Raw genomic sequence first — 13,776 nt, 5'->3', positions numbered from 1 at the left:
CTAGGAGCAGAACACACAAAGAGAAACGATGAAGACACCTGAGACATTCAGCAGAATGTGTGAATAACGAGTGTCACAGTGGGGAGATGATCTGCTGCTGGATCGTTCTCAAAGAACACATGAAGGAAAACGCCAGAACAAAGGGGGCGGCGTTTGGCTAGTTCACACCGGGTAGAGGTTGTTATGAAAAAGAAAAAAACATGACTTCCTGATGACAGTTTATGTTTATACTGCAACCACATGAGGCTAAACGCCCGAAAAAGGGACGAGCAAGCAAAAAGTAAGGAGCCAGAGACCGAGACCAGGACAAACACTACAATCAGACCTTTATGTTTAGTAACGTAGCGATGTGTCTGACCTTCGCTGTGCTGGCTTCCTGTGCTGCCGGGGGCGTAGCTGTAGCTGGTGAGCTCGTGGTACGGAGGAGGCTGGGTGGAGTACGGATGGGTGGGGTAGGGCTGATAGGGGAAGGTGTGCATCATGGGCCAGGGGGAGGCGCCGGGAAGCGGCAGGGGAGCCAATGTGTCCTGGTCCGAAGCCCCGCTGGAACCGTCGTTGTCATTCAGGGATAGATTGGCCATGTCTGGGAGATGAGTACAGAACAAAAAAGGCTGTAATCTTAAATTTACACCCAAAAATCGTTATTTCAGACATTTATTATGGATCTGGAGTCCAGCCATATGTTTACTAGGTGGCACTAGTGTGTTCTTAAACGGGGTTCTGCTGACTCACAGTTCTCACAGTCGCTCAGATCTCCGAACACGTAGTAGCACTGCTCCGAGAAGGTGATCTTGTTGACCGTGTGTCGAATGAAGCCAGCCTTCAGAAGGTTACTGGCGTACTTCCTGGCCTCTCGGCGGTCCTGGAACCCCTCGATGTGGTGAAACAGCCACTCCACCACATCTGAGCCTGGTAGATGCAAAGAGGGAAGAGGAGTCGGGATTTAGTTCCAGCACTGGCGACAAACAGAATATCCAGCTGTGAGCCAAAATGAGCAATCTGAGTGAAAACAGATTAAATATAAAACAAATCCCAAACCTTTTTCATCAGCAGAGATTGTTTGTAAAGAGTTATAAGAACTTCATTTAAAAGAGAAACTATCAGATTTAAAAAACCATGCTGAATAATTAAAGAGCACAAACATGCGACTTATGTAATCCTGTTTCTGAATCTGTTGCAGGTGACTCCAATTTGACACGTGTTCTCATTCAAAAACAAGCCTTCACGATGGGATTTCCCCTCCCACCAGTCACACGGTTTTGATTCTCCGAACAGAACATGGCCCAGGAACGCCCCGGGGGCTACAGAGAGTTCAGGGAACCGTCGAGATCTGGTCTCACCCAGAAAAGCGTTGGGGATGGTGATTTTCAGCCACATGCGGTCACGGACCTCCAGACCAGACTCTGGTGAAGCCATGGCTTTGGCCACTGACGCCATGTCGGAGTGTAGAGATAAGTTAAAGTCATCGAAACCTGCCAGAAAGAAAAACACGTGAGCATTCAGGACTCCAACTCCAGAGTAAGGGTTAGGGTGTAAGGCTAAATGAAATGAGTCAGATTAAATCTCATCAGGGTGAAAAGCACGTGAGCAGAGGTGATTCCTGAGTGGATTATGTTAAGAGACAAAGCCTAAGCTCCTTTTTGCCTTTCTGAAATGTGTTTCTGTAACAAAGCCACTGTAGATAGCTTCCTGAATGGCCTCTGCTCAAGAGTAATGAGCTAACAATCATACCTGCAAACTGTCTGCTTTCCAGCGAAAATCAGTCTTTGAAGCCAAACATGGTGTTCACTTGGATTGTACACTAGGGGCTGCATGACTTCATTTTGTTTAAAGTCGACAGTCAAGTAATGAAAATCGAGTCGAATTTGACTAGTCGTTGATGACGTCATACACCTGAAGCGGGTTGGTTCGCTGGAGGTTTTGACAATTAGAATTGCGCCCGCATTTTCTAAGTTAAACACATCTCTTCCAACAATGGTAGTTTCTGCATCCTGCATCAGCCCCCTCCCCCCTCCCCCTGCATCAGCCCTCTCCCCCCTCCCCCTGCTTTAGCCCTCTCCCCCCCTCCCCCTGCGCAGCGGCCGCAAACTCACTGATGCGCCTGCAGCCTCTCGGAGTTCCTGCTGCTTTAAACATTAAAATAATTATTTCATTTTCTGTTCCTCACTTCTGATTACCTTCAGTGGTGTCTGTTTGTTGCAACCAGCAGGTACAAAAACTAACTTGTTTTTATTTGACTATTTTTCTGTCCTGTCTGTTTATTATCTTCCTGCATCTCCTCTCAATCCTAAAGAGAAACTGCTACCTGGGTTCATATATATTCACCTCATGAGTTACCTTTGAACTGCAGTTCTAAAAGATCTACCGACCGCTAAAACAGCGGAGTGCTCGCCGGCCGTATCAGTTAGGTGCGTCACCGAGGACAAAACAAGTGGTGCGCCCCGATCCACAGCAGCGAAACGCATCAGGCACAAATAAAAGAATAAAAGACAGAAAACATAAAAGGAAATGAGCCGGCATGAACGATCGCATGTTAAATTAGTTTTTGAGGTGGCGACACCTGATTTGATAATGTTACTGTGGCCGTCCTCAGGACGCAGATGTCTGGAGCGTGTCAACAATCAGAGCTTTGCACGCGCAAGCTGGTTAAGGTTAGGATGGGGGTGAGGGGAAGGTTAAATTGCAAGAGGGTAAACATCATAATTTGGTTAAATGTCCGTTTTACCGCCGGTGTCAGATACAGACGCTGTGGCACAGCGTGACGTAGGGGGAGGGGGGAGAGGGCTGAAGTAGGATGCAGAAACAACTATTGTTATAAGAGATGTGTTTAACTTAGAAAATGTGGGCGCAATTTTAATTGTCAAAAACTCCAGCGAACCTACCGACCCCCCCCCCCCGCTTCAGGTGTATGACGTCATCAACGACTAGTCGAAGTCGACTCGATTTTCATTACTTGATTGTCGACATTAAAAAAAATTAAGTCATGCAACCCCTATTATCACGTGGAAGCGACTAGTCTAGGACAGGCATAAAAAGTCACTACAGAGCAGAGAAGTCGACCAGTTGATACAACCCCTAGTGTATACACGCCTCATCATTTGACCAATCACAGTCACAGAGACGGCATGCCAAGCCAAGAACTGCTTACACACTGTGGGACCACCGCTCACGACGTGTATGACCACTGTTGTTTCAACATTTCTCAGCGGTTGGAGCTTAAAGGAGTCGTTCACTTGTTAAATCGATACATTTGCAGTGGTCTCTAGTAGGAATGAATGCCTTGCAAGTTGTTCTCAGGGGGAAAAAAATACCAGTGCACCATTTCTCAGACCTCAAAGTGACCCACATCACAGCTGAGCTTCAAACGGCAGGTTTTGGAGTCTTGTTTCCTGATACTTCAACATCTCATCTCGGATTAGATAACAGCAACGTGACTCTACCACTGACTCGCAATGTGGATGTTTTATAACATAAGTCAGGAGGAGCTTCTGCTGTGGTTGCTAATGCTAATGGTTAGCTTCTACTAGTTGAGGCATTCTCTGTTTCCTGGACGCTAAAACAACAACAGCCTTCCTCGTCGGGGGTCAAGATGGGCGAGTCCGTGAATGTTAAATGACAGTGTGACGTAGATCTGTCAGGATTTTCTAATCCTAGAGTTTCACCCTCTATTTTCTATCAGATGCTGTAGGAGACTATCATCGAGTGACCGAATATAATCAGAAAAACATTAAAAAGTGTTTTTTTCAGTCAAACAGACCTTTAAAGTTAAATAACACGATTTTCTGTAAAGGACTTTAGGTTTGTCTCCTTCCAGCCTTTAGGCCTACAGGTGTTTCCCCGAGGCTCGTTGTGGGGTTAATTATAACTGTCCCCTTTTTCACACCTTCCAAGTTTGCAGGTATGAACAATAGAAAAAGTAGCACTTCTATTTTAACCAAAGGGTCAGATTTGATGAACACGTTTGGATAATGCTCCTTAAAAAATAACTGAATTAATATACTTTGATCTGGGCTCTGTTTAAACTAGCTGTTAGCTTATCAGTCCTGTAGAGCACATGTGTCAGACACAAGGCCGAGCATTTTTATGTGGCCCGCGAGATAAATATAAAAAATATATTAAAACTGACCCGCTGGCCAATTTTACAGCAAAGACTACAACTCCCATGATGATTTGCGCCATTAGAACGGCGCCGAAGCGCCCCCTCCTTTGTGTTTTTTCCAGCGCCTGCTGCCGGTGTCTGCAGCTCCGCTGTCTCAGACAAACTAAACACTCCTCTCACTCAGCGCCGAGTTCACTCAGCTATTTTCTGACGTTGAAGCCCAGAAACGGAGATTCTAGCCGCTCAGTAATGTGTTCACGACTGAAAGAGAAAGTTTTCCAACTAACATCCAGACAGAGCTGATATAACTCCAGCGAGCAGCGACACGCTCAAACCAGCACGACTCTGTGGTTGTGTTTCCTCCACGACACACAACAACGTGGTCAAGCTGCTCAGACATGTTCATCAGCACAAACCTATGTGAGCACCTGTTGTCATCTAATGTTGTCGTTATTATGATGGAGATGAACAAAACAACAGGAGTCTCCTCCTTAGCTCAGATCAACCCCATGATGCAGGTATCTGGCTGGAACAGGTGAGCATCACAGTAAACCAGTGGAGCAAACTGAGCTTTAAATATGCTGGTTTTATGCTCTTTTTCTGCTCCAAAACATGAAAGTTAACAGGTGAGATGTTGCATTTTCATTTAAGATAAAATGATATTTTTATTTTGTTGTTGGCCCGTGAGAAAAGATTTAACCTACAGTAAACAGGAAGTGGAAAGGCTGCAGATAGATGAATAGAATAGAAACTCCCTTTATTGTTCCTCAGTGGGGAAAGCTAGACGTCACAGCAGCGATGACACTTATTACAGGAGAAAAAAAGGAGAATAAAAAATAAGAAAAATGAAGAAACAAGAAAACATAAATCCTGAATAGATTATAAAAATGCTGAATATACCACAAGTAATGAATACCACTGATGCCTTCTATTTAAAACTGACTTGCTCGTGTGTAATTTGGTTATTCCACATTCAGTGTTAATGCAGAAATATGTTTGTTTCCTAATTAAAAGATTCAGAATTGCATTTATGCTGATAAAGAAAAAGTGCAAATTTGCCGTCACTTTTTCAAAAATATTAAGTTCGGCCCGCGACTCCGTCCCAGAGTTTCATGTCAGGCCCAGTGTGAGTTTGAGTTTGACACCCCTGCTTTAGAGAATAAATGATTTCTACAAACACAGGCTGCTCAGGAATGACAACAGGGTTTAAATATCAGAGAATCCAGTTTTGTAAAAATCAGAGTTTAGGAAAAGACTCACGCTGAGTTTCGGTGACAGAGGAGGAGGAGGTGATGGTGCTGAGCGAGGAGCTGCCAGGGTAGGGGGGGTACGCTCCCGTCATGGCTACAGAGTGACTGACCCACGCCGCGGGGTCAATTGGTCGAATTGGTTCGTCTACATGGACAGAAAACAAGACGTTAAGTTTGCAGAGAACGTACTCTGATGGACGCCGCTAGGATGGAAGAGGTGGTCCTTACTGCGAGGCAGAGTGAAGTATCCCTGAGGAGCTGGATCCCAACACTTCGCCACTGTCAGGATGATCGGTCTGTAAAACAAGTCATCTCTGATCAACTCAGGAGGAACAGAGCCACGTTTCTGACCGCTAAACCGAACGGCGGCTCACCCTGGTTTGTGTACGATCTCTCTGAGAACTCGCACCGCGTCGTCGTTGCTCATGTTCTCAAAGTTGATGTCGTTCACCTTCGCAGGAAAATGTTTTAAGTACTTAGTCAAACATGAATCCCACAGCAAAGACGGGAGCAGCTGTTGTGGTGCTAGGACGTCGCTCCTCCTCACCTGCAGCAGCATGTCACCAGGTTCGATTCGACCATCTGCAGCCACCGCTCCTCCCTTCATGATGGAGCCGATGTAGATCCCCCCATCACCTCGCTCGTTGCTCTGACCCACGATGCTGATGCCCAGGAAGTTGTACTTCTCTGTGACGTTGAGGAATCGAAGAACAAAGCTCAGAATGATCAATCCAACTATGCTAATATTGTTAACTACTGGTTTGAACCCATTAACTTAGCTTAGCAACTGCTAGCTAAAAGAGATTTGAGGCCACACGAATGCTGCAAAGAAAAAGTAGTAACATTGTTACCTTAATAATAATATTACTACTTTTCCTATATTAATGTCCTTCACCTTAACGCTTATTGACCCAAATTAATTAGATAAAATCCAGGAAAAACTTTCATATCTCTTTTTGTTTTCATCTTTTTCATTATTGCTCTTAGCATCCGAGTCTGGCCCGTTTATGTGCCATTAGCATGCTCTGCGATTTCCTGACCACCATCCTAAACCTCTACCGAACTCGGCTACAGCTAATTCCTGTATCTTAATATTTGAAATGCTTCCCGGAAGAGTACGCCCACTTTCCACCGAACACAAAAACATCATGAAACGCCTGCCGGTGGAACGAAACCCGTTTACTATAATAGCTACAATTAGCTGCCGTAAAAGAGGACGGGTTCCTTTCCACCGGCTGCAAGGTGTAACGTTTTGGATGCGTTCCAGAAGCGAAGGAACGCTTTAATTACGTTTCGAGCCTTTTCCTTTACGCACTATACTTCTAACACACATCAAACTCTGCAGTTAAGATTGGACCAGACAGGAAGTCAGACGCAAAAGCAGTGTAAAACACCCCAAAACTTTCAAAGTCAAATTAACGTGCAGTTTTCCCGTCACTTTACTAGAAAAAAACGTACACCATTTCCTGTGAAACCTCCGTAACCAAGGTTAACAGAACCTTTTTGGACACATGCAGCCATCTTACTCCTTGCTTGTTATCGTGCGAACTTCCAAAATCACACGTGGTGTCGGAATTCTCTCGTGAACTTGTGACCTTGCGGGACCTGCTGCACTCCTGTTACGCATCTGAAATGCTCCCGGTTGGGAGTGAGCTCACGGGTAAAACGACTTTATTACATTACATGCCTCCTTTGCACCTGGTGGAAAGGAGGGGTTCGTCTTGATGGTCTGCCCCACTGGAAACAAAACTATCAACTATAGTATAGTACAGTATAGTACTACTGTAGCATATGCTACAAGACTCTGCAGATGTTATGCAATGCTTGTGCATCCAGTGGAAAGCCATTGTTACACATCAGACGCTAACCAGAGCAAGTATGCGGGGCTAGTTTTGGCCCGGGAACCACCAGTTGATCATGGCAATAGTACTGATTAGTGCCCCTCACACAGATTTACTCTTAATAATGGTAATAAGCCAGGTGTGTACAGACCCATGTTGAGTGTGACGGTGATGATGTTCAGGGACATGGTGGAATCCGTCACACTGCTGAAGGATGAGGCCTGGGATTAAAGAAAACATCACGTTACTTACTTAAATCAGAGTAAAGAAATGATTAGAGGTGATTTTCCGTACCCTCTCTAGACGTGGGGGGCGCTGTTTCCTCCGTCGACGGTGCCTTTTAAGAAGCCTCGATGCAGTGCTCTGCTCCGTTGCGCTGCTGAACCTACACAACGGTAAAAAACAAACAAATGATGCTGCCGAAAGGTCAAAACTCCCCAGGAGGCTTCGTAAATCTTTATTTTTATCAAATGTTTTATTAATATTTTTCTGTTTAAAAAGATAATTAATCACTTCATTTAAATAAATTATTTCTGCTGAATAGAAAAAGTTTTAAATTATGGTTATTTCCTGGGAAAAGAAAGATGTTCAACTCTAAAGGAATAAATACAATTAAGAGTAAAAACTGCCCAAGACTGGTTTTATACACAGAAAATAAACCAACAAATCTCTCTTTTCTACTTGAACTGTTTAATTCACCTGCTCATGGTGTCGTCATCTTCAGAGTCACAGAAACTGGTGGTTTCCAGCTCGCTGCTCATCACCGTGCTGGAGCTCTCGTACCCTGCCAGGTGGCGCTCCAGCCGACTCTGGCCGTTCACATGGGGCCCTTAAAACATGGCAGAATCCCCAGGAAATAAAAAGAAAACAATCAACAACAGGCTTTGTGTTGGCGTTTGTTTCTCCTACATCCCGGAGAACATTCCTCTCGTGGACGCTCCTGATTCTATCAGCCAGTGTTTGGGAGATTGGAGTGTGCCACATCTTGATAATAAAGGATTGTTTTCACGAGATGTGCCGTTTCTCACCGTGCTGATCTACGTTCTCTCGGTGCCGTGGTCTCTCCCTTCTGAAGGAAACTACAGACTCCGTTTCAGTCGGGTCGTCCAACGTCTCCACACTGCCCGCAGCATTGGGACTGGAAACAACAACATAATTACAGCCCAACTGTTATAAAAGACACCGGTGAATACATTTATATATGTTAAATCCTCCATGTTGGCTCTGCTCAAAAACACACAGATCTGTGTGGTGAGACTTCAGAGCGTTTTGTTACAGGCAACGCTCCAGTTACTCGTCACTTCAATGAAGGTTTTCACTTAAGATTCGACCACCTGATAGCATCTCATCGCATTACAGTGAATCCAGAAACGGTCTGAGACTAAAGCGTCGGTGATTTGATCTCCTAAGGGGATCTGCCAAAAGAAAACAGCTCAGGAATATGAGACACTTTGCGCTACTTGCTGTTTGTTTAAAAAAGTTATTTAAAATAGCCCCCATTTCGTACAAATCCCCCAAAACTTAAGATTTTCCATGGGGGAAGGAGCAGCAGCAGCAGCAGAAGAAGAAGAACAACAACAAGAAGAACAAGAAGAAGAAGAAGAACAACAACAACAAGAACAAGAAGAAGAACAAGAACAAGAACAGGAAGAACAAGAAGAGGAACAAGAACAAGAAGACAAGAACAACAAGAACAAGAAGAAGAACAACAAGAAAAAGAACAGGAAGACAAGAACAAGAAGAGGAACAAGAACAAGAAGAAGAAGAAGAAGAAGAACAACAACAACAACAAGAGGAACAAGAACAAGAAGAACAACAAGAACAAGAACAAGAGGAACAAGAACAAGAACAAGAGGAACAAGAACAAGAAGAACAACAACAAGAACAAGAAGAAGAACAGAACAGGAAGGACAAGAAGAACAAGAGGAACAAGAACAAGAAGAAGAACAAGAACAAGAACAGGAAGAACAAGAACAAGAAGAACAACAAGAACAAGAGGAACAAGAACAGGAAGAACAAGAACAACAAGAACAAGAAGAACAAGAACAGGAAGAACAAGAACAAGAAGAGGAACAAGAACAAGAACAAGAAGAAGAACAACAACAACTAAAACAAGAAGAACAAGAACAAGAAGAGGAACAAGAACAAGAAGAACAAGAAAAAGAAGAAGGAATATTGCAACAAAAATGGGGAAAAGGGAAAAGTTAGGTTAAAAACTGTGAAGGAAGAAAAAACAAGGAATAAGAAAGAGGTAATGAATGGATCCAGAGAAAGGCAGAACTGGAAGAAAGTGCAGAATGAAGAGAAGGTTGTGAGGAAAAATCAACAGAAGGTCAAGCAAAAGCCAGTCTGAACAGGTGAGTTTTCAGCAGCTTTTAAAAGGAGACCACTGAGTCCACTGATACTTTAGATGGATGGTTTTGGTTTCCACCCTGAGATTGTTTCAGAATAAAACTAGCATCACATAAAAATATAATTCAGGGTTTATTTTGGTAGATGTGCTGGAAAAAAGGGCGCAATGGGGTGAGCTTCCTTGGGCTTGAAACAGGGTCCTTGCAACTTTCAAACTCAAGCAATAAAAATTTTTTTTTTATATTTTATAAGGTGGTGACGATTTACACAAATGGTATGTGTGTTCTAAAAACTATAATCTCACTTCTTTGTCTCACAATGTTTATCATCATCTATAAATTTTAACTAATTTCAGTTATAATTTCTAAATCCTTATTAAAAGCCCGGGTAATTGCAGAAGTTAAAGCACATGTGAGAATCCTGTTGTTACGTACCCTAGGGGTTCGTATTTTGTGTGGGGAGACTCGTTTGTGTCGTTTTAGCTCGCCCACTCCACCGGACAACACCGTTCATCCTCCGTAGACCCGGATGGATATCTGGAGCCCTTTTCCCTTCCTGTTGGATCCGCTTGGGTTGTTACGCAATGGACCTACAACTTCCGGGTGGACCACTGAAACCTGATTTCTCCGCAGCTGCGGACATTTGGGCTGATTAGCATCTTCTGGGCTAAAAGGGACGCTTCATCCATCGGACAGGAAGAGCTGTTTAGATCGACTCCACTGTTCGCCTCCCTTTTCTCTTCATGCCAAGCCTGAGAGCTTCTCTAAAGAGCAATTATCAAGAAGATTACGACTCACCAGCATGTCCAGCGACGCCATAACCTGCCCGGCCTGCCAGACGGGCTCCATTTCCAGCGGCGACCTGCACGCCAAATGCAAGGTCTGTCTCGGGGCTCATCACGCTGGCCTGGCCTTGACCCCCCAGGCCTCGTGCCCGTTTTGTGCCGCTCTGCCTGTGGCTGAGAAGATCCGCCGGGTCGAGTGCTTCACTCCCGCCGCCGCCGAGGAATTCCCGGTGGCTGAGGAGTATTCGCTGGACAAGGCTTTGGACTTCTTCAACGCCGGTCAGGAGCCGGCTGGCTTCAACCGGCTGGATGACGTCACCGACAGCGAGGACTACGATGAGGCTAGCCGCCTTAGCCATTCCTCCCTCCTAGACAACACAGAGGTCGACGAGCCTGGCTCAGAGGGTCTTCCTGCCCCAGCGGCTTCTCGCTCCTTCCTACCAGCAGTAAGAGCACTGCTCCAGGAGCTGCCTGCCATCATCTCCGCGGCTGCGGTCTGCAAGGGGCTAGCCGCTCCAGAACTGCCCCCGCCTGAAGCTGATGACTTGGCGGGAATTTTCGGGACAACTCAGACGCGCTGTCCAGACCCTATCTGGCCGCGCTTCCCCGCTGCTATGGGCTGCTGGTACGCCGCCTTCACCGAGCCTGCAAAGCTCAAGGCGCCAGTTTCCACCTACGCACCCATCACCAAGGTCGAGGGCTTCTCCGACCAGGGCTGGCCGTCCATTCCTCCACTCGAGCCGGACCTGGCCTCGCTGTTTGGCGCCAAGAACCACCTCACTGGCCCGCGAGCAGTTCCCGCTTCGAAACATGACCAGCTGCTGACACGGTTCACCGACCGCGCACACCAGTGTGCCTTTCAGACCGGCGCTGCAGGGAATAACATCGCCCTTCTCGCCTTCGGCGTTTCGAAGATGATGGAGGAGCTGGACGCTCCCGACGAGTCGAAGACCGCCATCATTAAAACTACTGATGCTATCCTCAATCTATGCGCTGCTGTGCTCACCGGTTCTGCTCGCATTGCTGCCTGGCAGACCCTCATCCAGCGGGCCCTGTGGCTCAAGGCCCTGCCCTCCATTCCTGATCACCTGCACAGAGAGATGCTGGAAGGCCCCATCACCTCTGACGTTTTGTTCGGTCTCCATCTTAGGGGCGTCATCGAGAGGGCTCAGAAGACAGCTGAACTATCAGCTACGGTGCAAGACTTGGTCCACCCTTGGTCAGCCTCGGACTCCGGCCGATTCGCCAGAGGATGGGACGAACGGCGTGGGAACTTCAGGCGCCCAGCTGCGCCGCCCGCTCCACGGAGCCGGCCCCCCGCTTCGGCTCCACCTCAGAGACCAGCGAATTGGCGGCCAATGGGTTCGACGGAGCCAGCAGACGCCGTCGTGGCAGTCGCAGGCACAGGAGCCTCGCCGGAAGCAGCCACGGAAATGACTCCTTGGGGGGAATGTGTGTGTTAATGAGTGTAATGCTGTTGATGCTGCTGTTGATGTTGGTTTTGAAATAAAACCCAAAAAACGTCACTTAAAGAGCTCAATCCTACAGTCCTCTGCAGAGTCCTCTGCTGGCTCTTCACACACGTTCCCCACATCAAGCACTGCGGCACATATAGGTATTCCCGCAGTCAGTCATGTCTCACTACCGGCTGTAAAGGTGCGCTCCATTCGCGCACCGGCCCCGGCCTCCGGCCAGGCCCAGCCCGTCCCGTTTTCCCCACAACGCTGGGTGGGACGGGACGTCATGACGCGGCCGCGGTCACGCGCGGCGGCACAGTACGCGGCTCCGTCCGCGGGCACTTTGCCATCCCCGTGTATGGTCCCGGGTCCCACACGCCCTGCTGCTTTGGTCTCCACACCCCGCGGTGAGGATCAGCCTCTTCCAGCTGGTTCACACTCGCCCTTTCGAGCACAGCCCTCCATGGGTCGCCCCCAGTCTTCTGGGGCGAGCGACGGCGGTAAGGGCGCATACTCAGTCTTCAGACATTACACACGTGACCGCGAACACGCGTCCGCTGTCGGAACGCGCGCGCGAATGGCGCCGCCTTTGTGCCATGAGCAAATGGATATCGGAGACCATTCATTACGGTCACGCACTCCATTTTTAGGCCGCTCCTCCTCCCTTCAACGGGATCGTGGAGACGACGTTCACATCACGAGTTCAGTCTCAGACCCTGGAGCTGGAGCTGCGGGAACTGCTGTCCAAGGACGCTATTTCCCGAGTCCCTCGCGGACAAGAGCTCTCGGGTTTCTACTCCCGCTACTTCGTAGTACCAAAGAAGTCGGGAGGAATGAGACCGAATCTAGATCTTTCCCTGTTCAACTGCTCCATAGCAGTGATGCATTTCCGCATGTTGACAATAAGGAAAGTCCTGGAATACGTGCGTTCCGGAGACTGGTTCACGTCAATAGACCTGAAAGACGCATACTTCCACATCCCGGTAATTCCCAGGCACTGGAAGTTCCTGCGCTTCTCATTCAAGGGAGTTCAATACCAATTCAATCGCCTCCCTTTCGGCTACTCGCTAGCCCCGCGCACTTTCTCCAAATGTCTGGAGACCGCGCTGCAGCCACTGCGCGCGGCGGGAATGAGAGTTTTATTCTACCTGGACGACCTGCTCCTGTGCGCTCGGTCCGAGGACGAGGCGTCGGAACAGACCAGGAAGTTAATGGAGCATCTGTCAACCCTGGGGTTTTCTATAAACTGGGAGAAGAGCTCCATCCTTCCGTCCCAGTCGATTGTGTTTCCCGGGGTGGAGCTGAATGCCTCCCTGATGAGAGCACGTTTGTCACCGGTGAGAGCGGCAGATCTCATTGCGGTGATCTCCCGCGTGCAACCCCGCAGGATCGTGAGGGCCCTGTTAATCATGAAACTTCTGGGCATGATGGCTGCAGCCCACGCTGTGGTGCCGCTAGGGTTACTGCACACGAGGCGCCTGCAACGTTGGTTTATCTGCCTCCGGGTGCACCCAATACGTCAGAAGGCACATATGTTGAGGGTTCCCCCCTCAGTGGGCGGGGGCCTCGCTCACTGGGGGAACCCCTGCACCCTTTCACACGGAGTTCCCATCGGACGCCCTGCGTCACACCTGGCTGTGTTTACGGATGCGTCGCTTTTGGGGTGGGGGGGGCACGTGCTTGTCCCATACGGTGGCAGATCGCTGACCCTCCCACACGCACGGACACATAAATGTGTTGGAGCTGATGACAGTGAGGAAGGTGGTCAGACACTTCGCTGCCCTTCTCGAGGGCCGCCATGTCTAAGTTCACATGGACAATCGGGTGGCGGCAGCCTACATAAATCGCCAAGGGGGAGTTCGGTCTCTCCCTCTGTTGCGTGTAGCCACAGATTTACTGTGTTGGGCACATGTCCACCTGCTGTCCATCAAGGCCACCTACATCCCGGGGGTCCTGAATGTAGCAGCGGAAATCCTGTCGAGAGGGGGACCCC

At 48.0% G+C, this 13,776-nt stretch overlaps 1 protein-coding gene across 1 annotated transcript in view; it reads right to left on the bottom strand.

The window, feature by feature from the left end:
* The window catches only part of dvl2 (dishevelled segment polarity protein 2), a 76,358-nt gene that overhangs the window by 2,568 nt on the left and 60,014 nt on the right, over positions 1-13,776 (bottom strand). The window contains exons 4-14 of the mRNA XM_054747776.2: positions 8,219-8,328; positions 7,890-8,019; positions 7,485-7,575; positions 7,342-7,411; positions 5,897-6,036; positions 5,724-5,800; positions 5,578-5,645; positions 5,360-5,494; positions 1,341-1,472; positions 733-909; positions 359-583 (exon numbers count right to left, since the gene is read on the bottom strand). Of these exons, the coding sequence (XP_054603751.2) occupies positions 359-583; positions 733-909; positions 1,341-1,472; positions 5,360-5,494; positions 5,578-5,645; positions 5,724-5,800; positions 5,897-6,036; positions 7,342-7,411; positions 7,485-7,575; positions 7,890-8,019; positions 8,219-8,328 (1,355 nt within the window). The remainder of the gene's footprint in view (positions 1-358; positions 584-732; positions 910-1,340; positions 1,473-5,359; positions 5,495-5,577; positions 5,646-5,723; positions 5,801-5,896; positions 6,037-7,341; positions 7,412-7,484; positions 7,576-7,889; positions 8,020-8,218; positions 8,329-13,776) is intronic.

The sequence above is a fragment of the Nothobranchius furzeri genome, chromosome 2, assembly GCF_043380555.1.
Source record: "Nothobranchius furzeri strain GRZ-AD chromosome 2, NfurGRZ-RIMD1, whole genome shotgun sequence".
Taxonomy (NCBI): Eukaryota; Metazoa; Chordata; class Actinopteri; order Cyprinodontiformes; family Nothobranchiidae; genus Nothobranchius; species Nothobranchius furzeri.
This window is presented reverse-complemented; position numbering and strand designations above follow the sequence as displayed.